The sequence below is a fragment of the Ovis aries genome, chromosome 20 (assembly GCF_016772045.2).
Source record: "Ovis aries strain OAR_USU_Benz2616 breed Rambouillet chromosome 20, ARS-UI_Ramb_v3.0, whole genome shotgun sequence".
Taxonomy (NCBI): Eukaryota; Metazoa; Chordata; class Mammalia; order Artiodactyla; family Bovidae; genus Ovis; species Ovis aries.
This window is the reverse complement of record NC_056073.1, coordinates 18,587,644-18,613,163: the sequence shown is the minus strand read 5'-3', so window position 1 is coordinate 18,613,163 and position 25,520 is coordinate 18,587,644. Positions and strand designations below refer to the sequence as shown.

Genomic DNA, 25,520 nt, shown 5'->3' with positions numbered 1-25,520 from the left:
ACACAAATATTCACCGGCAAGAAATTAACCGAAGTAGTAACGCTTAAAAAACTGGAAGGTTAGTAGTTAAATCTTTGAAAAATAAGAAAAGCAACTCAAGTCACTCTTATGACTGTATTATTTAAAGAAATATATCTGTATCAATCCTGAGAGGACAGGATGTACGCTCAAAAGTGGGAGTCAAGATTTAAAAATAAGGAGGAGGCTAAAATTCTAAGGAAAAATAAATATAGGATCATGCATCAAGAAGCCTTGAAATAGCAAAAAGGTTTCAATCAAAACGTAGTCGTTAAATGTTAAAAAGAGGAGGGGGGGGGGGAATTGTCGCTGCGGGGTATCATCTTCCACTGCCTGTAAGGGAAGGATGGAGTGGTGATACGCGGGAGCCGGCGGAAGACCGGATGTTTCACTGTCCCAGAAAGGGCCCCCTGTCCTCACACCGGCACCGCGAGCGGTCCTCTGGGGAAGCAAGCCTTTCTGATCTTTCCATTTCCCTGCACCATCCTAAAAGCACAGTCCCGCTGGGACCCCGGTTCATCCCAATTCTGAAGGAAACCGTTAGAGAGGCCAATCTCTGCCCTGAAGTTGAAAATAAACTTCCTCCGTCCCTCGAAAACCCCAGCCCTCTCAGCTCATTCTTAAAGGAGTCCAAGTTTGGCCCTGAACACCCTCCAGTTCTGTTCATCCCAGCAGCCCTCGTCCTAAAAAGGCCACGGCGTGGCTCGGGGTCGCCCGCCCGCCAGCCAGGCGATCAAAGCACCACGGCCTTAGGGAAAGCGGCAGCAGGCGCGCGCCGCGAAGCCCCGCCCCCAGCGAGTGTGGCGGAAGTGGCTGGCTCGGGAAAGGGGACCGCGCGCCACCTGGCCGAGCGCGCATGCGCCAGCGCCCGCGCCGAGAGTGGTGGGGGCGATCGTAGCCCTCCCTCCTCCACCTCCGCCACCCCCGCCCCACAGTGAGAATCGGGCTCACGCCATCTTGCCCCCCCCCACCCCGACCACGTCCCCGCCGAACCACCCTTTCCCTTTCGACACTTTCAGCCCCCCACCCCGCCCTTTTCCAAGCGTGTCCCGGGCCGCCGCCGCAGAAACCGCACCATCTCTAACCCCACATTCTCCACGCGGGACGCGCAGCCGTGTCTACAAGTGTTCTTAGAGCAGAGGTTGTAGGGGGCATCGGGGGCGGGACGGGGGAGGACGGGGGAGAGGGCTGGGGTCGCGAGGGGCGCCGAGCCCACGTGTCTGGGCCCCGCCCCGGCCCCTGTCCCCGGGGGGCGGCCGCGGGGGGTCCCGGGCGTTCGCGCCGGAGGCCGGGGGTAGAGCCAAAGCAGCTTCTCCAGAGCAGCCGGCCCCGCGAGGCGCCCGGGTTCCCCCGCGGAGTGTGGAGTTGGCCTTGACTCCTCCCCGTTGGCGGGTGGGCGTGGGGCCAGGGGAGTTGGGCGGGCGAGTGAGAGCGGGTACCGCTGGGTGTGTTAAGCACCTTCCGGCTGTCATCTAGGCCGCGTTTAGGGGGAAAGAATTCTTAAAAGAGGAAATTGTTGCTTTATGGGCGAGGTGGAAGAAGAGTTAGGTAGTGTTAGAAGAAGTATAGCATCCTGGAAAAGGAAAAGATTGACTCCCTCCTCTCTGGGGTGAGCCCACATCTGTGATCCCTGGGGAAATTATTTAGCGTGTTTTTGGCTGGATGTTTTGGTCTGTCAAATGGGGGTAGTAGTAACCTAGCTCAGAAATGTGAAGATTAGATGAGATAATACAGGTTAAATGCTTATTGCAAGCTCTGAGCACTGATCAATTACCTGTTAATTACCTGCCATTTTTATCTCTGTTTTAAGGAATTCAGAATGACTGTGACCTGGCTAAGTGAAAAAATGAAACTGGTCTCGATTTATAGGGGGCAGTGGAATGTAATATGTGGCGCTCAGAGGCGTTCCTGGAAATGTGTTATTAATGTACAGGGGAATAAATGAGCTTAACTCCGTGAGATTATAAGACTTTAAGCTACCAATATTTCCTTGCAAAGAAATGATGATGGATTTATTTGGGAGGGGAAGATCTAGAGTCTTAGTGTATGTGAGGGACAGAACTTTGGAAATAGAATTAAATTCGTCTATGAAGATTTACTTGAAGACCAAATTGAGTACCGAACTCGTGGAATTTCTGGTGTATGTTTGAGAGAGGATGGATTTGACTGTTATGAATACATTTCCTGATAGTTACTATTTTGCAAAAATAAAGTGCCCTTTAGTGTGCTATTGCGCATTTCTTGTCTCTGGGAACATTCAAGAAAAGATCTAGAGCAGCCCTGTCCAGTGGAACTTCCTGTCGTTATGGAAATATTGTATAATCTCTGCTGTCCTAATATGGTACCCACTAGACACAAGTGGCTCTTAAGTACTTGAAGTATGGCTGGTGCACTTAGGAATTTAATTTTTAATTTTATTTAAATTAATTGATGTCGGGAAGATCCCCTGGAGAAGGAAATGGCAACCCACTGCAGTATTCTTCTCTGGAAAATCCCATGGACAGAGGAGTCTGGAAGGCTGCAGTCCATGGGGTTGCAAAAGAATCCAACAGGACCTAGCAACTAAGCAAACAATTAATTGAAATATAAATAGCGGCTTGTGGCTAGTGGCTGCCTTGTTGGACAGCATAGGTCTAGAATCCAGGCCTTGAGACCTTTTCCAATTCTTGATTTGGTTGAATTTTAAGTTGGAGAAGCCAGTTCTTAGAACATTTGTTGCCTTAGGGAATCATAATTACATTCAAATAATACCTTTCATTCAAATACTGTAGTTCAAAGCTTGGGTCTGTTAATACTTATTTACAGCTTGCAAATTAAAGCAAAGCATTCTTTTGACTCCTAGGTTGTACAGCTAATGCCAGATTCATCTGGAGATTAAGTGGAGTTTCCTTTAACCATTATTGTACTGTATTGTGACTGGGTGTCCACTATCTTTTATCACTTCAGTTAGTTTTCAGTGAAAACTTTTCAACTCTTTCATTCCTAAAGTTTTTTGTTTGAAAGATGGTGTTTTTCATTAACTTTTTATATAAGAAATAATTTGATAAATTATAATAGTAAACTTTGAGCATTGGGCCATTGCAATAGTTTTGTGGTTATTGGTATTCAAAACTCTTGAAGAGATAAGCCTGAAATTTGACAGTATTTTTCAAGGATTCTTTCTTTGAAATAATTTTTTTTTTTCAAGCAAATGTTTATAAAGTTAAGTTTTGAAGAAAACCTTAAAAAAACCCCCACTTTATTTATAGATAACACAGCCTCAACTATGGCCTGGTGTCTGTAGAGTGGTACCCTTCGTCTCAAGGCTGATGATTATCCTTAGATCTGGAACAAAAACTTGAAGCTCGTAAATAAAGCATATACAGAGAATACACCGTAACATACAAATCAAATGGATTGCTGTTATGTAGGGTGACTGTATACCCTGCCTTTTTGTGTCAGTCATGGTTTAGAGCCTGTTTGTCTCAGCATAATTATTAATAGGGATCCTGTCATTTAAAAAAATGTTCCAGTTGGGTCCACATAATAATATGGTCACCCTCCTTTTAAACTTGTTGAAATTTGGAGTATATGATTTTAGGAGGAGTAAATGTACTGTGGCTTCAGAAATGTACTCACTTTAAAGTAGTGACAGATATTGCTTATGTGCATGAATAACACATGAGCTGTCTAGAATAAGGCCAGCAAGTGATCTGTCTGCTTAAGCCACTGATCATTAAAAATTTCTACTTTTACCAGTATAATTGGCTAGCAATCTTGGATACTTTGATTGTTGGTTTTCTCTAAAAAAATATTTTGTTGTAAAATCTGCAAAGAAAGCTGGACCATGCCAGTCGAATCAGAACATTGAGTATTCTTGTTATACCTGTTTTACTTTATGGTGAAATTGAGCAATGAAATTAGAAATCTGCTTGCCGCATTAAAGACTAGTTTCACTTAAATAGTAAAGAATAATAATTCAATCTAATGCATTATTGTATTAATTGAATTTATAGTGTAGTGGATTAAAATACTTATATTGAGAGTCAAACACATTTGGTTTGCTTCCTCACTGCTGAGGGTTAAATGCAGTAACTGGTGTGATGTGTTGGGTGCAGGGCTGGGTGCAGCAAAGCACAGAAGTAAGTACTCAGCAAGTATTAGCTGCTCTAGCCTTAAGTTGATCGAGTAATGGATCTGGAGATGCATTTTGGATTAGTTTTAACTAATGTCAAAATCCAGGTATACACCTTTTCTGCCCTATGATTTCAGTTGAGGTGTTTAACTTTTCTGAGTCTCGATTTCCTCATCAGTAAAATAGAATTAGGGCTTCCCTGGTGGCTCAGACTGTAAAGTGTCTGCCTGCAATGCAGGAGACCCGGGTTCGATTCCTGGGTGGGGAAGATCCCCTGGAGAAGGAAATGGCAACCCACTCCAGCATTCTTGCCTGGAAAATCCCATGGACGGAGGAGCCTGATAGGCTACAGTCCATGGGGTCACAGAGAGTCAGACACGACTGAGCGAATTCACTTCAACCTTAACCTACCTCCTCACAGGATTACTGGAGGCTTCAGATGAGAACTGGGTAGATTGTTGTCTTGTCTTTCAGATGTTAATTTAACTGGTTTAGTCTCAACTGGTCTGCCTCCTACCTCCAGTAAAGACTGACCTTAAATCTGCAAAAACTGCATGTATTTTAATTTGTGAATCAGCACATACATAAGATCATTCTCTTTTACAAATAATACTGTAAGTCCCAGCAGTGGTGCTTAATTGATCTGTTTCCAGTATATTCCCTGCACAAAACAACTCTATACTAACTGCTAAGGGAAAAACCAGTGTTTTCATGGGCACTTCGTGTGTTCCAAACTAATGCTCTATCTTATTTATCCAAAGATGTCATTCCCACTTAATAGGTGGTACTGATGAGTCTTTACTTTCTGGAATGGATATGTAAGATTCTTTGTTTACACTGCTGCCTCTGATAATATCTGACTAATAGTGGATATTGAAGTTTAAGTTTATGAATATGAAAATAACATTCTGTCTGGCATATAGTATGTATTAGTTGCTGAAAAACTGTTGTGTTCCTTAAATTTTCACAGGGCAGTAAATATGTGAACTTTTAAAATTATAAAATATACAAATATACATTACTTAAAAAGCTTAAAGTATACTTTTGCTATTTCAAATGCTGTAGAGGTTTTTTGACTGAATCCTTTATGTTTCACTTTTTTTTTATATTAATTTGTTTCTGAATCTTTCAAAGACTACTCCTAAGCATAGTATTCTTTCTCTGAGGATATACATGTTTAATAGTAGTACTTTGGGATATGTTTTCAAGAAACTGTACTTTTGCTTGGGTTCATAATCATTGTCATCATCATGATGAACTAAGTATTTCTAGGTAGCAGGCACTGTCCTCAGTGCTTTGTGTACATTACTTGATGTCACCTATGAGAGGAGTATTTTTAATCTCCTTTTTAAAGATGAGGGAACTGAGGCAGGGAGGTGATGTGACTTGCCCAAGGTCACCTGGTAAGTGTTAGAGCTTGTATTTGAACTCCAGAGCCCAGCTTTTTACCTGCTAAACCGTGAGTTGGCATAGACAGATACTTCACAACAAAGTTCACTATGACAGACACATTGTGGAGGACTTGTGAGTTAATTATAACCAGCTTTTATTTGTGTGATCCTTGTGGGATAGTAGAAAGAACTCTGGACCAGAAGTCAGGGGACCTCAGTTTTAATCCCAGCTGTATCGCTAAATAGTGATGTGTCCTTGGGCAGTTCAAGAAACCCCTCTGGACTTCAGTATCCTCACCTGAAAAACGAGGGATTTGGATGAAATTAGTGATTTTCAAACTGTAGTTCTGAACCTCCGATGTCTTTGGTCCCCCCTCCCGACAGTCCATGGTGTTGCCAAGAGTCAGACTCGACTGAACAACTAACACTTTCACTTTTTTTTTTCATCTGCCAGTGTGCATAGTTATATTTTGCCCATTATAGTTATGGTTGTTTATCTGTTTGCCTAAGGTTTACTTTTAAGCAAAGAATTCCTGAACTTAATTTTTAAAGTTGTCAGTCTCTAAGAAAACTTAATGACACGTCCCTTGGTACTGCTTCTCAGTAATTCCTATTTTAGTGTGTTAAAACTAAGGCACTAAGGTAGAAGATGGGTGAACTTTTGTATGTATGTAGGTGGACTGGATATTGCGGGTTATTTAAGATCAGAGCGCTTTTCTGTGTGTTAGATTTGTGGCCTCTGCCCAGTGCTTTTGCTCTTAACCTTCTTTGTTAGTTGGGGGGGAATCATGCCTAATAGGAAGGTTTTGAACAAATGTGAGCTAATACAGGTGAAAGATCCTTTATAAATTCCGAAATGCTTATGCAAACTCATCTCTTTTTTACATGCCTCCAGAAAATGTCCCCCTCCTTTTTCTGTTTAGTCACGTTAAGTGTGTTTTTAACCACATGAGATATTTTATTGAATTGTTTGTACTTAATATGGACTTCTCATAAGATTTAATATTTTTAAAATGTGAGTCTGGACTGGAAGAGAATCTTGATGTTTAAGAGATCTCCTTTTTTGACATCCTTGTCAAATATACTTACTTCTTATTATTAGAAGTATAATTGATTCCAAATTTTTGCACATATCTGGAAAGCTAACCATTGTCACTCAATTGTGTATTATTTTATGTAGAAACAAGTGTTTTTGATATGGGAAAAGTGAGCTTGCCATTTTGTCAGGGTTTGGATGTCACATATTTTAGGATGATCTGACAGGCAGATTGGCTGTGCGTAAGAAACATTTTTGCAAAAATAAAAATTTTTTTGAATCTCTTTTAAGAGTTAATACTTAAGAAACTCAATATTTCTTAAGGAGAGTACTGTATATGAAAACATATGGGGAAAAAAAAAAAGAAAGCGCATGGAGTAGAAACCTACATTAATATGAAACTAAAGAAAAAATATAATAATAGAACTTCGCCTGTCTCTGACCAGTGTGACACAGCTTCTTTGTCAGTAGGTTAAAAAAAAATTGCTCAGGTAGCCAACTGAGATATATAAACGTAGTTTATAATCTGTCTAGAGGGAATTTTCATACTTTACAAGTGTTTTGATATTTTCAATTCAAGTGTATTTTTTGAGTGCTCATATGTTGTAGCCACTGTCTTCTTTACAATACTCCTCTGAGACAAATTATTCTTGACATATCAAGAAACTAAATGAGAGATTAGTTAACTTGTTACCAAGTTCTAGTATGTATTAACTTGAATTGGGGTGTGTGTAAATATATTGGAATTACTATTGTGTTATCCCCAACTAGACATAGAAGTTTTAAAATTTTGCACATTTTAATTTGCTTTTTAATTTTTTTATATTCTCAGTGATTGATAATTTGGTATTCTTTTTCACAGCAGGAGGAAATTTATATCATGATATAACTTGAGCTTTTTTTTTTTTTAAGCAATAAAGCTGAAATGTAGTGTGTAATAGTGTTGGTTTAACCATAATCTCTTCCTGCCTTTGGAGTTCTATGAAAATGAAAATGTTCTGATTATAACAGAACATTATTACTTTATATTATTTGGGATTATTACTTTATATTATGTGGGATGCTCAGATTATGAATGATTGAAATTGAGACTCTTAGATGCTCAGAATCAGTACAGAGGTCTGCTGAATTAATTGTTCTCAAGAGTGAAACAAAAAATTCTGCTATCTTTTAATAGATGGCTAGACTGATGGATTTCACAATCCAGAGTTTGACATTGTTTTGAGAGTGTTTTAACTAGTAATAAAGTTTTCAACTCTGAGGTATTTTAAGCTAAAGATGTTTCATGGTATTTCTTTGGTCATTTAGTCACTAAAAATATGAGCTATAAATAAAAACTGAGTAACAGTTTCATTACATTTTTGCTTAATTCACATTTGTGATGTATAACTTTACTACATTAAAAAATTTTTTTTGTCATGATATTTTCTAGGAAAAGGGGTATATCCTTAAATTCCATTATTTTTATTAAAATATACCAGTTTTTCTACTCTGGAACAGAATTTTACAGATGTGATATAATATTGGCTATTGGCTTAATGATCAGGTTTAAATATAAGTATTAATCAGTGATGAACTTATTCCTTGAGTTCACATTTAAACTGTGGCATGTTGAAATAATCTAGGTCTCCATCTGCACATCTGAATTCATTTTGTAAAATATGGCAAACAGCTGCATTTCAATTGAAAGCTAAAACAACTGTAGGACATTAACCCATTGAGAAGATTACAGTAGGTTTTCAGTTCCATGTTAACTATATTTATTAGAGAAAATTGACTTGAGTGCTTCTGCTTTTAACCGACATTTATTTTTTTTAATGTCTGGGAGATAGGAAATAAAGCATTGGAATGATAGGACTTTGATGTGTTAAAAAGTTAATGTCTAAAGAAGTTAATTATCTCTATCATCAAACAAAATGTGGGCACAGGAAATAATTTTAAAGATTCTAATGCACTATCAGCTCATTATGTCAAGAAAAATGTTATCCACCTGTTTGATTTAAGAATTAAATAACTTGACTGTGAAAGGATGATCATGGTTATAATAAACTAGAATTGGGACCTTTTCCCTCTTACTAATAAATACTCTTGATAGGAAACATTTGCAGTAGGGGCACAATCTAAGAAAGCTGGAGTTTTGCTATGAAGTTACTTTCTGAAATGTCTCCTCTTCAGAGAGTGTTAAAGCAAGGTGACTGGATTTGCAAAATGAAAATTACTCTGGCAGTATCTCAGGAGAGTCCCACAGAATGGCATGCCCTCAGATCTGACTTGAGTCAGCCTAAATCATAACTGCTTTTGGAGGGTGGGGTTAACACGTAATCTTTAACATCTTCTCCAGGATGTCATATCGCTTGTCAGTTTCTCTTGGGACAAGTGGAAACATTTTCTAGGTTCAGTAGGATAGCCAAGTTCCTCTTTTAATCAATGTGTCCTGATTCTGTAGGACTGTTCCTGGAAGTACTTGCTTTCCTGTCTTATTTTTCCCCAGTCTTGGACTGATGATAAAATAATTTTAAAAAAAAAACTGAGTTCCAAGTGGTGTTTCCTCTTTCTCTCTAATACTTGTAAAAAAAAAAAAAAAGTACTTATCCCCCCCTCCCCCCTCCCACCAGAAGTCTTTGTGAACAAACAGGACAAATTTAGGCTTAAAAAGATTGATGGTTTTTCATAGCATTAGCTTCTTTAGTTTAGAATTTTGGTTTTCAGGCTCAGTTTGAGTGAAACCTTTTTCTTTCTGTTTCTCTGCTCTTACATTCTCTGTCAAATGAATTTTGCCTGGCCCTTAGGCCCCTCAGATTAGAGAGGGGGTTATGTTGGCAGAGAGTTGGTCCTGCCACGGAATGATATTGGGATGTTCCATCTGGCTACCCAGCTATAATTAGGCTTGCCTTAAGTCTCTGTCCTTTTGCCTTATCAGAAGCTTCATATGTGGCCCATCTCAGACAGTAGTTTGTAGTAGTTAATTTTTTGAGCTTTCACTCATGGAAGTGAAAGTGAAGATTGCTCAGTCACATCTGACTCTTTGTGACCCCATGGACTATACAGTCCATGGAATTCTCCAGGCCAGAATACTGGAGTGGGTAGCCGTTCCCTTCTCTGCGGCATCTCCCCAGCCCAGGGATCGAACCCAGGTCTCTTGCATTGCAGGCAGATTCTTGACCTTCTGAACCACCAGGGAAGCCCACTCTCTTTCACTCCTGGGGCTCCGACTTTCCGTCTCAGCCATCAGTGAGTGACTGGTTCAGGCTTCCTTGATCAATTTTAGTCTCTGTTGCCCACCAAAGTGGTCAGGTTAGAGGATGTATTAAGAAATACATTTGACAGCAGTATGGAGAGTGAATTGAGATGCAAGAAAGAAGCTATAAATAGAACTCAACAAGAAAGGGAGGAGGTAGAAACATAAAGTAGAATTTATTTGACTTCTTAGCAAATTTTAGGGTGCAGGAGAAGGGATCAAAGATGACGACTTGAGATTTTGAGCCAGGCTGACTAGTAGCAGCACTGATGTCAGTGTGAAAACAGAACTTATTTTATAAGGAAACTGATGAATATTTGTTGAATTATATTGAGGTCTTCTAGTGAAAAGATTCAAGTTACTTAAACTTTGTGATGGTGAAGTAAGGATAATCTAAATTTGTCATATAAAAGTTCTTAGCACATCAAGAAAGGGAGAATTCTTGAGTTCTTTCTGTTTACAATAGTTAACATTGTATACTGACTGCTCAGAACTGTTCTGGATGCTTTGTTCATGTTAGTTCATTTAATCCTTACAACAACCCTGATAATTGTAATCCTTACAATTATCATTACCATTTTACAGATGAGGTAACTGAGGTATAAAGAAATGAAGGAACTTGCCCCAAGTGCTAGTGAAGTGGTGGAGCTAGGCTTCTAACCTTGGCGGTCTGACTCTTAACTCCTCGTTATTTTTATTATACTTAACATTTCCTAGTACTGCTTAATTTTATTATATATTTTAGATTTGTTAATTCTTCTTTAACTCTGCAAACTATTTTTTAAAGAAAGTCATAGTATTGAAAAATTTATATAAACATAAAATATTAACTAACATTTGTTGAGCACTTACTGTGTCCTTGAGATAAAAGCCAAGGCTTTTATCTACTTTTATTACTTAAATGTTATTTTCACTAATTCTTATTTATGGGACTGCCACATACAGTAAATAAAATGGTGTATATTAGGATTGGCATCTAATTTTTCCCATTATGCATCAGCTTAATTTTATTGGGAAAAGAAATCACATTTTAAATTGGTGAGTATTATTTAACCATAAGACTATAACATATCGCAATGCTAATTTCTGATCTACTATTCAGCTTTATTTCTATTATTTGTATTTTTGGCTGTGGTTCAAATGGGAAGTAGGTCATGTTTTGGTTTTGTAATTTTGTATCTTACAGCTGTGCAACTTTTTCTTTAAATAAAATGTTACTTGAAACCCCAATATATAAAATAGAAAGATCAGAGTTCTTGTGTTCAGGATGGACAGTGAGAGCTCACTGAAACTGGAAACTTACTGAAATATTGCCAGGGAATCTTAGGGCTCCCTGGAACACATTTTGAAAACCACTGAGCTCTATTAAAATACTTTAATGAGTATATTTCTCCCAATACTTACTGTAAAATATGTAATGAAAAGTTTTTCACACAAGCAATTTTTTGATACCATATTTGACTAAGCAGTTTTCTACCTTGCCTTTATTTGATTTTAATAAAGAACAAGTATGGATAAATCAGATTTTTACATAAGGCAAATCAGAATTTAAAAAATTTCTGTCGTTTTTGAAGTAATTTATAATTGCTTCCATTTTCTATGCATTTACTTATAGCTAAATACATTTTGTAAGCTGGGTTCTCTTTTTTATTTAGATGAATAATACTGCAGCCAGCCCCATGTCTGCTGCCCCTTCAAGCAGTGGAAGAAGCACAGGGAAGTCAATAAGCTTCACCGCAGAATTGCAGAGTATGATGTGAGTATGGCTGTATGTCTCACTTACTACTCTTTTAAGTTTGTTCATGTTGACAGGAGACAGCAGAAATACCAAGACTTATAAAAGTTAACTTGAAAATTTGTACTTAAGTAAAAAAATGAAATAGTCTGATAACATTTTAAATAGCCATGTATAGAGGGGGCAAATTGGTTAAAAATGCAACAGTGTTTGGTTCATCTTCATAAAAGAATGAATACTCATGTAGACATTTGTGCCCTAATTATTATCTACCCAGATTTGTATTATGGATGGTTTATGGTATTTTAGATTTAGAAAATTTTGACATTGAGTATATTCTTAGATAGTGGGGAATATTTTCACAGAGTTCTCAAGTTTTTCTCAAATGTCAGTCATCATAATTCCATGAGCCTCATTTGGTTTTCAGTTTTGATAATATTTCTGTGTTTCAGAACTGGAGAAAAAACTTGGGACATTTAAAAAACACATTATTTCTTTTTTCAGATATTGCGTATTCATTAAGATTTCTTTCCTAAGGCTCTTTTCAGCTTGATTTCTGGCTTCTTTCATTGAGACTGCATAACTTGATCTGATGAGAGGTAGCAGATTTATTAGAAATGTCTGCTGGCGCATATTAGCTTTTCTTTATTATTGGTTCAGGAGACAATTTTCTGCATATGGGGGACAGCACATTAGAGCTCTTCTTTTCCTGTGGCTACATTATTCATGACATACCCAGCAATTTTAAAAGAATGTTTCTGTTTAAGTGGGTGTATATTGATAGTCTTCATAGTGGATTAACTCCTGTGTGTGATGATTATCCTTCAGAAGAAAAATGAGTTTGAGCATGTATCTAATAGTTGCTTGGTAAACATACTTTAAACAGCATTGGAAACATTCAAGTCATAGGTTCTCAAACTTTGGTCTTGGGATCCTTTTAAACTCTCAGTTATTGAAGACCTTAAGCAGTGTTTGTCTATTATTATTTATTGCTTAGAGTTTAAAACTAATGAAAATGATTCATGTGAAAAACAGTAAGCCTATGACATGTTAACGAAAGTAATATATACCCTATAAAATAATTATATTGTAAAGCCAAAAATTGGTAACACATTTTGTTAGGTAAGATAAGACTAAATTAAATGTATTAATTTAGGAGTTGTAGGAAGTTAGGCTGTCTTTTAAATTATGGAAACTTGTAAGGGCTTATGCATGTATACACTTTGTGTATTTAAAGATTTTAGCTATAGTTTTGGGGCTTCCCTCATAGCTCAGTTGGTAAAGAATCTTCCTGCAATGTAGGAGACCCGGGTTCGATTCCTGGGTCAGGAAGATTCTCCTGGAGAAGGAAATGGCAACCCACTCCAGTATTCTTGCCTGGAAAATCCCATGGGCAGAGGAGCCTGGCAGACTACAGTCCATGGGGTCGCAAGAGTCAAACATGACTTAGTGACTAAACCAGTGACTAAACCATAGTAGCTTTATGCTAAAATTTTATGTTGTACTGTTAATTATGTTTAAAAACTACTAAACATGTTTTAGAATGTTTATAATATAAAGCAAGGAAATTCATTTTCCTGTAGAGCCAGTTCATTAATTTACTCTGTAATTTTAAAAACTTTTAATTTTGAAAATTTCAAACTCATAAAATCATTGGAATAGTATAGTGAACTCCATGCATCTATCCTCAGACTAACAGTAATTGTGTTTTGCCAGTCTTCTTTAACCTTTTTCCCTACTCCTCACTTTTTTAAAATGAAATTATTTTAAAGCAACTCTAAGCTATCATATTTCAAATTTGGTATTATTGATTAAAACAGTGTATTTATTTTTAGGTGAAAAAACATGCTTTATAGCTGAGGTCAGGAAACTATAGCCATAGACTGGCTGCTTGTTTTCAAAAATGAGATTTTATTGGACCACAGTCACAGACATTGTTTGTCTATTATCTGTTGCTTCTTTCATGCTTCGTGGCGGAGTTGAGTATTTGTGACAGACACCATATGGCCTGTAAAGCTGAAAATATTTACTCTGTGGCCCTTTACAGAAAGTTTGACGACCTCTGATCTGTAAAAACAGCTTTCTGTAAGAAGAAAGCCGTATTTCCTTTTGTCATTTATACTTAAAAGAGGTTCTACTTAGTGCATTGCATAGACTGTAGGCCGTTTAAGAAAACTGAGAAAAAAAGAAAATAAAAGCTAAATTCAGCACTTTCTTATTAAATACTTTTGCAAAGATCTTCCCAACTAATGTGCTTAAGCTGGATTCAGAATGCAAAAGTTATTGTTGGCCACAGCTTTGGAAGAAATGTACATTTTCCTTCTATTTCAGACCTCATAGAGAAGCTACTCCTAATAGTTACATTCATCATTTATAGTTTGAAGTTATTTTTTTCTTCTTATGAATTGCTTCATAGAACAGGAAAATGGGGCCAAGATTAGGGGAATCCTTTTTTAATTTACCAATATTTTCTGATAGCATAATGTTTTCAGGCTTTTGATTATATAAAATTAGAATCAATATGCATTTGATCCTTGCTTATGTGATTTTAAATAAGAAAATGAAGCCTTAAGTCTCTGTGTTTATTTCATGTTGTAGGAATTTGATTCTGTGAATCTTTACTTTTTTTCCTCTGCATTTTCACAGTTCTTATAAGCCAGTGTGTATTGTGTTGCTTCTTTTAATCCTCTCCAGCTACTGTCTTCCCCAACCATTCACCAGGAATGAGCTGTTTTTTCTTGACTGCATGACCTCTAAATAAGTAACAATATTGTAGTGTCATTTCCAGGGAATGGCTTCACTGAAAGGTGTTTAGTTGTCTGGCACAAATGGAATTGTCAGGATCTGCTATTAAATACAGAGCTGGCAGTTGGTCTGTCTTCCTATTAGAGGCTTGATAGGACTGACCATATTTTAGGTTTGGGTGAGAAATACTTTGAGTGCAGCATTCTCTAGAACATGCTTCTACAGATTTTAAACAAAAGTATTGGCAGTCAAACAGTTCCTGGGGGGTTGGACAGCAGCTTTACCTTACCTATGCTTGTAACTTAACACTTGCTCTTTGCTCCTTATCACAGCTTTTTGAATAATACATTCTAGAAAGGGTTCAGAGGCTTTTCATTTAAAGTTATTGAACTCAAGTAGCCTGTAAATTAGAAAGTAAAATCTTTTCAACCCATATTGCAGGTATTTTGAATGACTTATTAAATAAATTAATTTAAACACACTTCAAGGAATCTTCATTTTTTCTTCCTTATTTTAATCTCATAAATTTCTTTGCTTGGTTATATTGTACTCTTGCAGGTTTATAGGCCTGGTGATAATGTCAGGTTTCATTGCTTGGTAGCATTTAGTAATTCTCATGTGACCAAATTAAAGAAAAAAGGATTTTGTTTGCATGCTACTTATATTTTCTAAGAACTCTTCCAAGTGAAATTTCATCCTTATCTAAACTCCACAGGGTGAAAAAAGTCTTTTCTAAATCAGAGTTTTCTTTATAGACAATGAAATTCACTCTTTTACTTGTACTATTCTGCAAATTTTGCATTTTGTTTTAAAAAAGCAACATTATTGAGCCCTTGTATGGCAAAACCTGAATGCCTTCGAGATAGTGTAGCAATAGAAAGGGTTGTGGAGGTGAATGAATGTCACATGATAGGATGTGAAAAATTCCATGGTAATACAAAGTGGGGAGTGATGATCTGAGTGTAGTCTTCCTGACTTTAGGTCTGTACTCCTGACTGCTTTCTGGAACATCCGTTAAGTATTCTGTTAGTAGCTCAAACTTAGCGTGTCCAAAAATAAACGAGTAGTTTTCTCAGTAAGATTTGCTTCTTCTCTTGGGAATTTTGGGATAAATAGCAATAACCATATATACATTGCTACACTAGAGTAAGGGCGCAGTTGTGTATGTGGAATGGTATCATTTGGCTATTATATAACATTAAGAAATGAGTTGGGAAAGAATGTGTTCCTCGTTCTATCCATACCTTAATCTGCCTATCAAGGGATCTAACATATAAATATATGAATTGATAATTGATATGTATTAAACATATCAATTTTGGAGAGGGAAATGGCAACCCACTCCAGTACTCTTGCCTGGAGAATCCCAGGGACGGAGGAGCTTGGTGGGCTGCCGTCTATGGGGTCACAGAGTCGGACACGACTGAAGCGACTTAGCAGCAGTAGCAGTAGCAGCATGTGTTAAACGGCCACAGGGTTCCTTCAAACACTGAGTTTCCCTGGTGTATTTAAGTTTTTCAGGAGGCTGGAGCAAAGAAATTCTTACTCGTGATAAGTGGTAACATTAATACTATTAATATTACAGTTTCAGAGATGCTTTAATAAGGCCAATGATAATAGCAAATGCTGCTGTGTGTACCAGGCATTCTCCTGAGCACTTCCACATACCATTTCATTTACTTCTCACACAACCCTTTGAGGACAAGTGTTGTTCCCTTTTATAGATGAGGAAACTTGAGACACAGGTGTTTGTAACACCGAAAATTGCCATTGTAGCAAGTGGTAAAACCTTGGTTTGAAACAGGAAGTCTAACTCTAGAGTCCATGCTCTTAACAAATTACGCTAAACTACATTTCAACTAATAAAACTTATTTTGATTTACAAAATTTAGTTTACAAATGAACTTTTACCAACTTATGTGTGACTAGTGTGGTATAAGAAAGAAATAATGGGAAAGGTGAGTAATTGGTTACTGTTATTTGTGATGAGGTCTAATTCTTATAATAAATATTGGATTAATTTGTATTTTCATATTATAGCATTTGTTTCAATTTGTTTCAATTTCTTATGTCTAACCACCAGATCTTTTTAAGCAAGGCCATATCAGAACCAATAAAAAGTATAATTTTTCATAGAAACTTAATACTTATGTACTCCTTACTGGATGCTTATATGTGTGATATTTCATAATTTTGAATTTAAACATGGCCATAGTGTTGAGTAGTTAAATATCTGTCCTACTTTTGTATTTTGTCACTATTAAATGATTTATTTTAATTCTTGATATTTAAATTTCATTAAAGTAAACGCATAACTTATCTTTGTACTTTCTGTGAAATTCATCAGTTTGGAATGCTTTAAGATATACACTAGTTTATAAATATAAGAATAATGAATATTTTCAAATTGTAACCTAAAATTGGTCATAATCTTTCCTGAAAGTGAGAAAATGTGCAAAAATTGATTGAGAACATAAAAGCACTGTGAAGCTGAAGGTGGTTTATACTTTTTTTCCTTTTAGAAATGAAATAAGGTAATGGTTAAATTGCTCAATCCAATTGAGTTAAGTACTTGCACTGAAAAAGCATATCATTTTATAAATGTAACAAAATACAGTTTTGAATTTGTATTTAAATATCATCAATTATTTCATGAAAAGAAGATAGCTAGGCCTTTTATTTTAAGATACATAATTACTAGAGGGAAAAAATTCTGTTCAGTCTTAGAAATTAATTCTTGAAATTCAGGGAGATAAGAGTCATTTAATAATTCTGTGATGAAAATCCTCGGGCCTGTGGGGAAGAATTCATGGATTTGTCATTCTGAGACTGTAGTACTGTGTGAGTGCAGTTACTAATGCTGGTCAGTGGGAACACCTGTTCTGAACTATTTTGATGGCAGCTGCTGCTGCTGCTGCTAAGTCACTTCAGTCGTGTCCAACTCTGTGTGACTCCATAGACGGCAGCCCACCAGGCTCCGCCGTCCCTGGGATTCTCCAGGCAAGAACACTGGAGTGGGTTGCCATTTCCTTCTCCAGTGCATGAAAGTGAAAAGTGAAAGGGAAGTAGCTCAGTCATGTCCGACTCTTCACGACCCTGTGGACCCGTAGCCTACCAGGCTTCTCTGTCCATGGGATTTTCCATGCAAGAGTACTGGAGTGGGGTGCCATTGCCTTCTCTGTTGATGGCAGCACCAGGACCTAACTGATTGATGGTTATTTATTGACTTGCTTACCTTTCATGTTAATATTCATACATTCTACTGTGCTCTTGAGTGCTTCCCTCAAGAGTTATGTAGTATACGGCTTTTGTGTAGTAGTAGCTGAAAACTTCTGAATTCTGAAATACTGCTTTCAGACAAGGCATTGTAGACTTGTATCTACCTTATACAGTTTATATAAAAATTAAGTGAGGTACTGAGTCAGAGCACATGAAAAACACTGGCCCATGTTTATTGTTCCTGGCACATGAGAAACAATTTCCTGTTAGTACTTATCATCACTGTACTTAAAAGAATGATTATCATCAACCTGTTGATTTAGGAAGTTTATAAAAATTTTTCAGGTGTAGGGAGAAAGGTTTGCAGTTTTATGGAGAAAATTTTTATAATTATATAGAAAAAATTAATTTGTCTATATTATATAGCATGCTGTCCAGGAGAACTTTCTGTAGTGATGGAAATTTCTGTTTCTGTACTCGCCAGTAGATAGCCGCTAACCACAGGTACCTTTTGAGTACATTAACTGAGCAAGACGACTGAGCTACAGAATTCAGAGCAAGTGAATTCTGCTCTTTGTTTTAATTAGTTTAAATTTAAATAATTACATGTAGTAAATGGCTCCCATTTTGGACAATACAGAAGAAATATGGAAAATAAATACATGAAATACTTCTTTTCTAGTATGCTTATATTTTTGTTGAAATTGGAAAAATACATTTTACATGTTACATTATTTTGTTTTGTATTTATTCTTAACGCTGACATCCATTAACTTTTTACTCCTCCCTTTTTTGGGTTGTCATTGTCTAACAGTTTTTCAGTGATTTGGGGATGTTAATTTTTGGTTACTTTGACAGGTCAGATTTGATGAGGAGGTTTAATATTACTTTCGTGTTCTGTTTTGTAGGCAGTCTGGATAATACTGAATATTAAAAATGTTCTTCTGTGAATTTACTTAATATATTTATATTTAGTCTTTCTGAAAATCCTGTGATTATTGGTGATTATTGTTCTGAGTATATTATATTGCACTTAATTGTCATGCCAGTTGTGTAACTGAGTGTGTAACAGCATTGTGAGTTTTGGGTGCTTGTTTTCATGTACCTGGATTTGCAAGACTTTTGGTTAGGTATATAAAATTGAGCAGTATGTCGCATAGCATTCTGTCAGTTCATTATTTTTATTTTAAATATGCTGAGATTTTGAAAACTTATTTTTAAGTGTATGAAGGTCAAAATTAATCGTTGAAAAAGATACTCAATAAAAATGGATTTGTAAATGCTGAAAATATATTAGAGAGTGGTTACTAATTTTGGGTAGGAAATTAAAATTTTTTTACCTATGATTATGTATTTCCTCCTTACAAGAAATTCTGTTGATACAGAATTTAAACAACTCATTATATGATATCTAGTATGTTTTTAATCCTCTTTTATTGGACCATTTGGTTATTTCCAATTTTTATACCGCTATTGAAAATGATGTAATGGAAGCTTAATATCTTATATAAAAGTCTTAGAAGAAGATTTTTTTCTGAGTCTAAAAGCTTTTTTGATAATAATTTCTTAATTTATCCTCCAGGGAAACTGGACTTTTTACATGTCTACCAACAGTTATGAGAGTACCCCTCTCCATCTCTGACATTTTCACAGTAAAAACATTGTGCTTTTCTTTTAACTATTTTACATAATAACTTTCCTTTGACTACTGAGTTTGGAATTATTTTGGCCATTTGTATTTCTTCATTTGTGGGTGTCTGTTCACAATCTGAGCACAGTTTTACTGACTTCTCATTTTTCCTCCCATTGTTTATTATTATGGGCTTTTAATATATTGAAGACATAAAGCCATTATTGATCATAATATAGAAGTCTCCCCACAGCCCCCCATACCCTTCATCTTTTGGTTTCCATCAGGTTTATTTCTTTTTAATCTGTTTGTTTTCATTTTCAGTGTGGTTAGATCTGCCTTTATTTTATTACTTCACTTTGACAGAAAGTCTTACCCACAACTTTTGTACAAATCATCATGTACTTTTCATGTTTCAGGCTTTTAGTTTCTACAGCTTAATATTTAATCCATAATTTTGTCGTACAGTGCCAGGGAGGGTTCTGAGTCAAAACAGTTTTTACTTTAAGTTCTCTTGCCAGTGGTCTCACCACCACAAATATATAAACCTCCCTTTTCTCTCAGAATTGAAATGCTACCTTTATCAGATAATGAGTTATTATTTTTGCGTTTTCTGCTTTGTCTATCGAATTGCCTCTTCTTTTGCCAGCACTACATTACTTTAGTTATCATAGCCTCTCAACATGTTTTAATGTTTGGTATTACAGTTCAGGGTCACTTGCATAACTTCTCTTTTTAAAATGTTTCTTGTCTCTTTTCCTATTTTTATTCTTCCAGATGAATTTTAAGGGATCATTTTATCAAGTTCCAAAGCAAATTCTAAGTGCAAATTTTAAGCAGTTTCGTTTTTCTTTTCTTTTTATGCTTTCTGCTGTATACTCAAATTTCAGACATTGGTCTGTGTGATTTATTTTAAAGTCGATTAATGAAATAATTTTACTTTTAGAAATTTTATCTGAAACAACGCTGGGTAGAAACTGACTACCGAGTGACTTGGTTAACTATTGTGCCATTAGAGATGCTGAAGAACTGTTTCCTTTAGTGTTGGTTTTACTTGCGTGAATGTAGAATTGTGCTGTGTCTGCAGTGTGTAACAATCAGCCAGACTGTCGCCTCGATTTTCAGTTGTACAATTATTGTCTTGGGTGAAGAGCATGATTGGAAACAAAAGACTAGCTTACAACTGTATTCTATTAGAATTAAAAACCAAGGCATCTATGCCATATATATCATAGAGAATAAATATATTTAGTATATTTATTTTATAAATATATGAGGTAATCCAAGTGATAAAATGGATTTTATTTTGACCATTTTAATGAAAATATTTCTATACTAAGGTTATTATAGCATGTTTATGATTATGTACAGATGGAATACCAGGTACAATTTGAACTTTTTTTTTAAACTGAAATTTCATTATAAAATATATCAGGTGTTACAGTCCACTTGGACCATTGTGATGCCCTAGGATACCATTGAGGCATAAAGTGTAGTTTGCTCCTGTGATCGACAGTCCTACTTTGATCTGCTATTTGAATTTATAATTTTGGGGGGTTGAGTTTTACGGTTTTTCTCTCGTTTGCATCAGCTAATTTTGCTGCTGTTGTGTTGTACTCTGGCAGGGTTTCACCTTGCCACCCACTTGAATGCTGCTTCTGGCTACTATGGACTAGAAATTAAATTTATCAGATTTGTGTCTAAAATAAGTCATACTCTAGGAAAACCTGATACATGTTCTCTTCTGAGAAAAGTCACTTGATCTTTGGTGTGTAAACTTAGTTATCAATTTTGAGAGTTGGTATACTTCTTACTTTTGGTTTTTGGTTGTATTTTAGTAGCTGAAATTGTTCAGGTAGCAGGTCAGAGTTTATTTGCAAGTCCTTTGTTGGGACCAAATCTGTTTTCATAATGAAACAATGTTAGGGATGTTAGATTGCTGGGTTAGTTCAATATGCATAACTTTTTTAACACATAAAAGTAGTGTGAAGTCATATTTTCAGCTATGCATAATTATCATTCATACCATTTTGAAGAAGCAGGCAGGGCCAGTGACTGGAGTTGGCATGGAAGGGATGGGGAGGTAGGGAAGCTTGAGAGTGTTAAAGGTTTGTAATGGCAGCAGTGGAGTTAGGGAGAGAAAGCTCATCAGGAATATGCTTAGTGTTGCCTAAGTTGTCAAGGGCTCTGACAAGTTGTTGTTGTTCTCTTGCTATGTCGTGTCCAACACTTTGTGGTCCCACGGACTGCAGCACTCCAGGCTTCCCTGCCCACTATTTCCCTGAGTTTGCTCAAGCTCATGCCCATTGAATCATAGAAGGGCTCTAACAGCAAGGTTGTATACTTTTCTGTGATGGTGCTCAACTACTGGGCATAGGACTGGAAAAGAAAGGTGATTGGGTTGATTTAGGAATTAAAAACAGAAGAATATTGAAATTCAAGGTGTTAGAGGGTCTAATCACTGAGCCTAGGCTAGTGGGGTGGGATGGAATAGAAAGGAATGAAGTCGATTAATTTGTTCAACAATGGGAGAAGGGTTTGGAAAGTTTAATGAAATCTAAAAGTCAGAAAAGTATGAGATTGAGAGAACTGGAGGAATAGGAAATACAATAAAATGGAAAATATCAGCTTGGACAGCTCATCCCCCAAGAAGACATCACTGGCTGTCCAATCTTGTTAATTCCTTTCTGTGTGCCATGGCACCTTGTATTAATAGTATACTCTTTAAAGAAGTCCTTACGTTAGTGTATTCCAGGGATCTGTTTACTTGCCTGTTTCTTTGCCCACTGTAAGTTTCATGAAGCCAGAGCTTGTTTTAACTTTCCTATTTTACAGTACCTGGTACATGTTAGGTACCTAATAGGTGCTGAATTTAATAGAATGAATAGGAAATTGTGTTCAGGGTGGGACATTATAATTTAGGAGGACAATCTCCATGGGTCTTGGAGATTATAACTTGATAAGTTTATTATTTATGTCCCTCATCCCTTGTCTGTTTTGCTTTCTTACTAACTTTAGAGCTGAAGTTATATTATTCCCTTTATTCTCTTCCGACATTAACTTGAGTTTCTTCTTCACCTTCATTGCATGAAAAACACTTTTTTTGTGTGTGTGTGTAGCATTCTATATTTTGAGTGTCTGATTTGCTTGAAACCTCTGCTGCATCCTTAGAAAATTGTGGCTATGTGTCACATCTGGTTTGATGAAAGAAGGATGATGTTGTGGAGTCATAAAAATTTGAGTAAGTACCATGAGTTCTATTTCTTATATCGCTGAGAATTTTATTTGTAAAACTCAAACATACACATCTCTCAAGATTTCTTTTGTGGCTTGAACCGGATTGTATAAATTATTTACAGAGAAGATAGATAGGTGTTCAGTACAGATCTCTATATAACATGTCTATACTTTTTACATCTAGTTTGACTTTGTAGGTTTATGGATAGAATTGAACCTCAGCATATTTTTGTAGGATCGCTTATCTGCCTTTATTCAGGAAGAAGGGAATCTGGCTAGTATCCATTACTTAGACTGAGTGGAAGATCTGAGAGTCTTTTTTTACTTAGAGTCTTTTTTTATTTACTCCTGAAGAAACTGGAGAACAGTGAGGTGAGGTGATTTGCCCTAGACTGTGTAGTAAGTTGGTTTGGTGTTCAAGGGCTATATACCTGGTCTTCTGAATATCAGTCCAGTTTACTTTCCCAGAGCCTGTCTGCTATAAATTCGAGTTAAGTTGACTATTCTTCACTTGTTCTTCATTTTTTAAACCACCAGCACTGACTCAGTTCTTTGTTTTACTTGTTTATTTGAGATGACACTACAATATTGGACCCACTTTAAAGTGAGGAGTGAGGCATATACTTGAAGTGTTTATATTGATTTAGAGCATAACTTCTCCATGTGCCTTAATTCCTATGATCATTTATTATAAACTGCTTTGAAAGTATAAAGGCTTCATTCATTTAGACACTACTGAGATGTCTGAATTTCCTGATTAGAACCTGACATTCAGTTGACAAAAAACTATCCTTAAAATTTTTTGTTGCTTTCATGTTTTATAAGTATCCTTTAAAAGACACAGTGACCTAATTATAACCACATTTCAGCAGCCAGACATGATTTTTTACAAATTATTCTTTGGTTTGAAGTTAGTTTTTTTTTTTCTCCTTTCAACTCCCAACATTTAGTCTAAAGAGGTGCCTGCCACTCAGTGTAACCAGTATGAGAACTGTTCCTTGTTGTCTTTTATAAGGTAAGTAGCCTGAGCCAGACTGTAAACCAGTCCCCTGCTTTCTTCATTGAGATAGTTTTCTTGTGATACTGGCAAAATTAAATGATGTGCACAGAAATGTACATTCTGGTGCAAACTCTTGGTCTCCTTGTGGACTCCTAATAAGCAGTTCTGTCACTTATAGGAAGAACTCATTTGATATAAAGGATTATTGAATGCTGATGCTTTTCATTTATTCATTCAGCAAATTTGTTTTGAGTGTCTATTTCCTGGCAGACTTCTAGGGGCTGAGGATATAGCAGTGAATAAAGCAACAGCAATAACCCCCACCCCCACCCCTCACCCCCAATCTCTTGGAGTTTATGTTCTAGTTCTGTTAGAAATACCATTGTTATTTCTTTTTTTTCTCAGAAGTTCTGTTGTTTTTGTATTAAAACTGTATTTTTTCAGTTTACAGTCTTATGTACTTGAACCTGTGACTTAGTTCTATGTATGTTTACATATTGCTGGTAATCCTACTATGAAAAAATTCTTAATCAACTTAATTTTTTATTTGATTCTCCTGAGCTTTCTAGGAAGAGAATTGTATTGTCTGCAAATAAGGGTTTAAGACGGGCTTCCGTGATGGCTCAGTGGTAAAGAATCTGCCTGCAGTGCAGGAGATGCAGGACACGTGGGTTCTGTCCTTGGGCTGGGAAGATCCCTTGAAGGAGGAAATGGCAACCATCGCTTGTATTCTTGCCTGGGAAATCCCATGGACAGAGGAGCCTGGTGGGCTACAGTCCATGGGGTCACAAGAGAGTTGGACATGACTGAGCAACTGAGCATGCACTCACGGGTTTAAGTCAGAACTTCCAAAACATCAATAATTAAGAGCGAGGATAATGGATCTTTTATTCCTGATTTTAATAGAAATGTTTTTCTTGTTCACTGGTAAGCATAATGTTGACTTTTGGTTTAAAATGGTTTAAATCACTTTGAGGAAGTAGTTTTATATTTCTGAATTTAAAAAAGAAAATGAAAGGGCATTGAGTTTTATCAGATGTCAGAAAGGTTATCTTTGAGATGATTGTATGCCTTTTTCACATTTGACCTACTAATATGTTATGTTAGCAAGTTTTCTATCATTAAACCATGTTTATAATCTTGTTATGGAAGTTTATTATCATTAATTATATCTCTAAAATAAAGATTAATCTAGAACCCACTTGAAGCTTTGGCTTCATTGTGTCTGTCTTTACATATAGAAGTAATACTGTAGAATAATCACATTTTTTGCTTAGCTCATTGTCTCTTTCCTGTGACTTACAAAACCTTTGACAACAGTTTGTATTTTTTGTCACCTTCTGACTTTATTTGAATTTAGTGGTTCTGAAGGAAGAATCTTTTTAGGAGGAGATATAGAGGGAGTTACTTTCTAATAAAAGAGAACAGGTACATCATGAATTGACTATGCAACTTATGTGGATAGAACAGTGTATTAAGCAGTCTTTCTTTGATTACCTGTTTTATATTTCTGACACATGTCCTGTTTCTCAGATTTTAGAGATTATACTCCAATTAGAATTTTAATCATGAACTATAAAGCCTAGCAAATTAGCTTGATGAAACTCAGTGAAACAGTCTACTGCTTACGAAGACTAGCTCTTCTAATGTGGTGACTCTCAAGCGTCAGTGTGCATTAGAGTCACCTCAAAGCCTTGCTTAGCTATAAGGCTGCTGGGCTTCACTTCCAGGCTTTTGATTTCAGTGAATCTAGAGTGAGCCCAATGATTTGCCTTTCTGGTAAATTCTGAGGCGATACCGGTATGGATGGTCTGGAAACCACACTTTGAGAGACAGCACACTCTCTCTCAGTGCTCTCTGACTTACAGTGAATAGTTGATTTAATCATAGTTCTAGCAGGTGAGGACTAAAAGAAAACTCTATGTGTAAACTAAAAGCCAGCCACTTTTCTTAACCCTTATTTTAGTAGACTGAATAATGGAAGATAAAGGATAAAATGTAGAGGGTTACTGTGATTCTGTCATTGTGATTAAGTGTAGAGATAGACTGAAATCCTAGTGATAGGATGTTCTTTTCTTTCCTACCTGTAGTTGTGCAGAAGTACTAAACTCAAATGTAGATCCCCCATCCATATTACAATCAATAATATTTCTAATC

At 36.4% G+C, this 25,520-nt stretch overlaps 2 protein-coding genes across 12 annotated transcripts in view; one reads left to right on the top strand and one right to left on the bottom strand.

The window, feature by feature from the left end:
• Positions 1-25,520, bottom strand: part of RUNX2 (RUNX family transcription factor 2) — a 344,141-nt gene that overhangs the window by 297,281 nt on the left and 21,340 nt on the right. The gene's annotated exons all lie outside the window — the stretch shown is intronic.
• The window catches only part of SUPT3H (SPT3 homolog, SAGA and STAGA complex component), a 401,575-nt gene continuing 376,929 nt past the window's right edge, over positions 875-25,520 (top strand). For all 5 annotated transcript variants that reach the window (XR_009597733.1, XR_009597732.1, XM_015102735.4 and 2 more), the window contains exons 1-2: positions 875-1,159; positions 11,453-11,553. Coding sequence is in view for 3 of the 5 variants with exons in the window: in XM_015102735.4 (XP_014958221.1) it covers positions 11,453-11,553 (101 nt within the window). In the remaining 2 variants the exon portion in view is untranslated. The remainder of the gene's footprint in view (positions 1,160-11,452; positions 11,554-25,520) is intronic.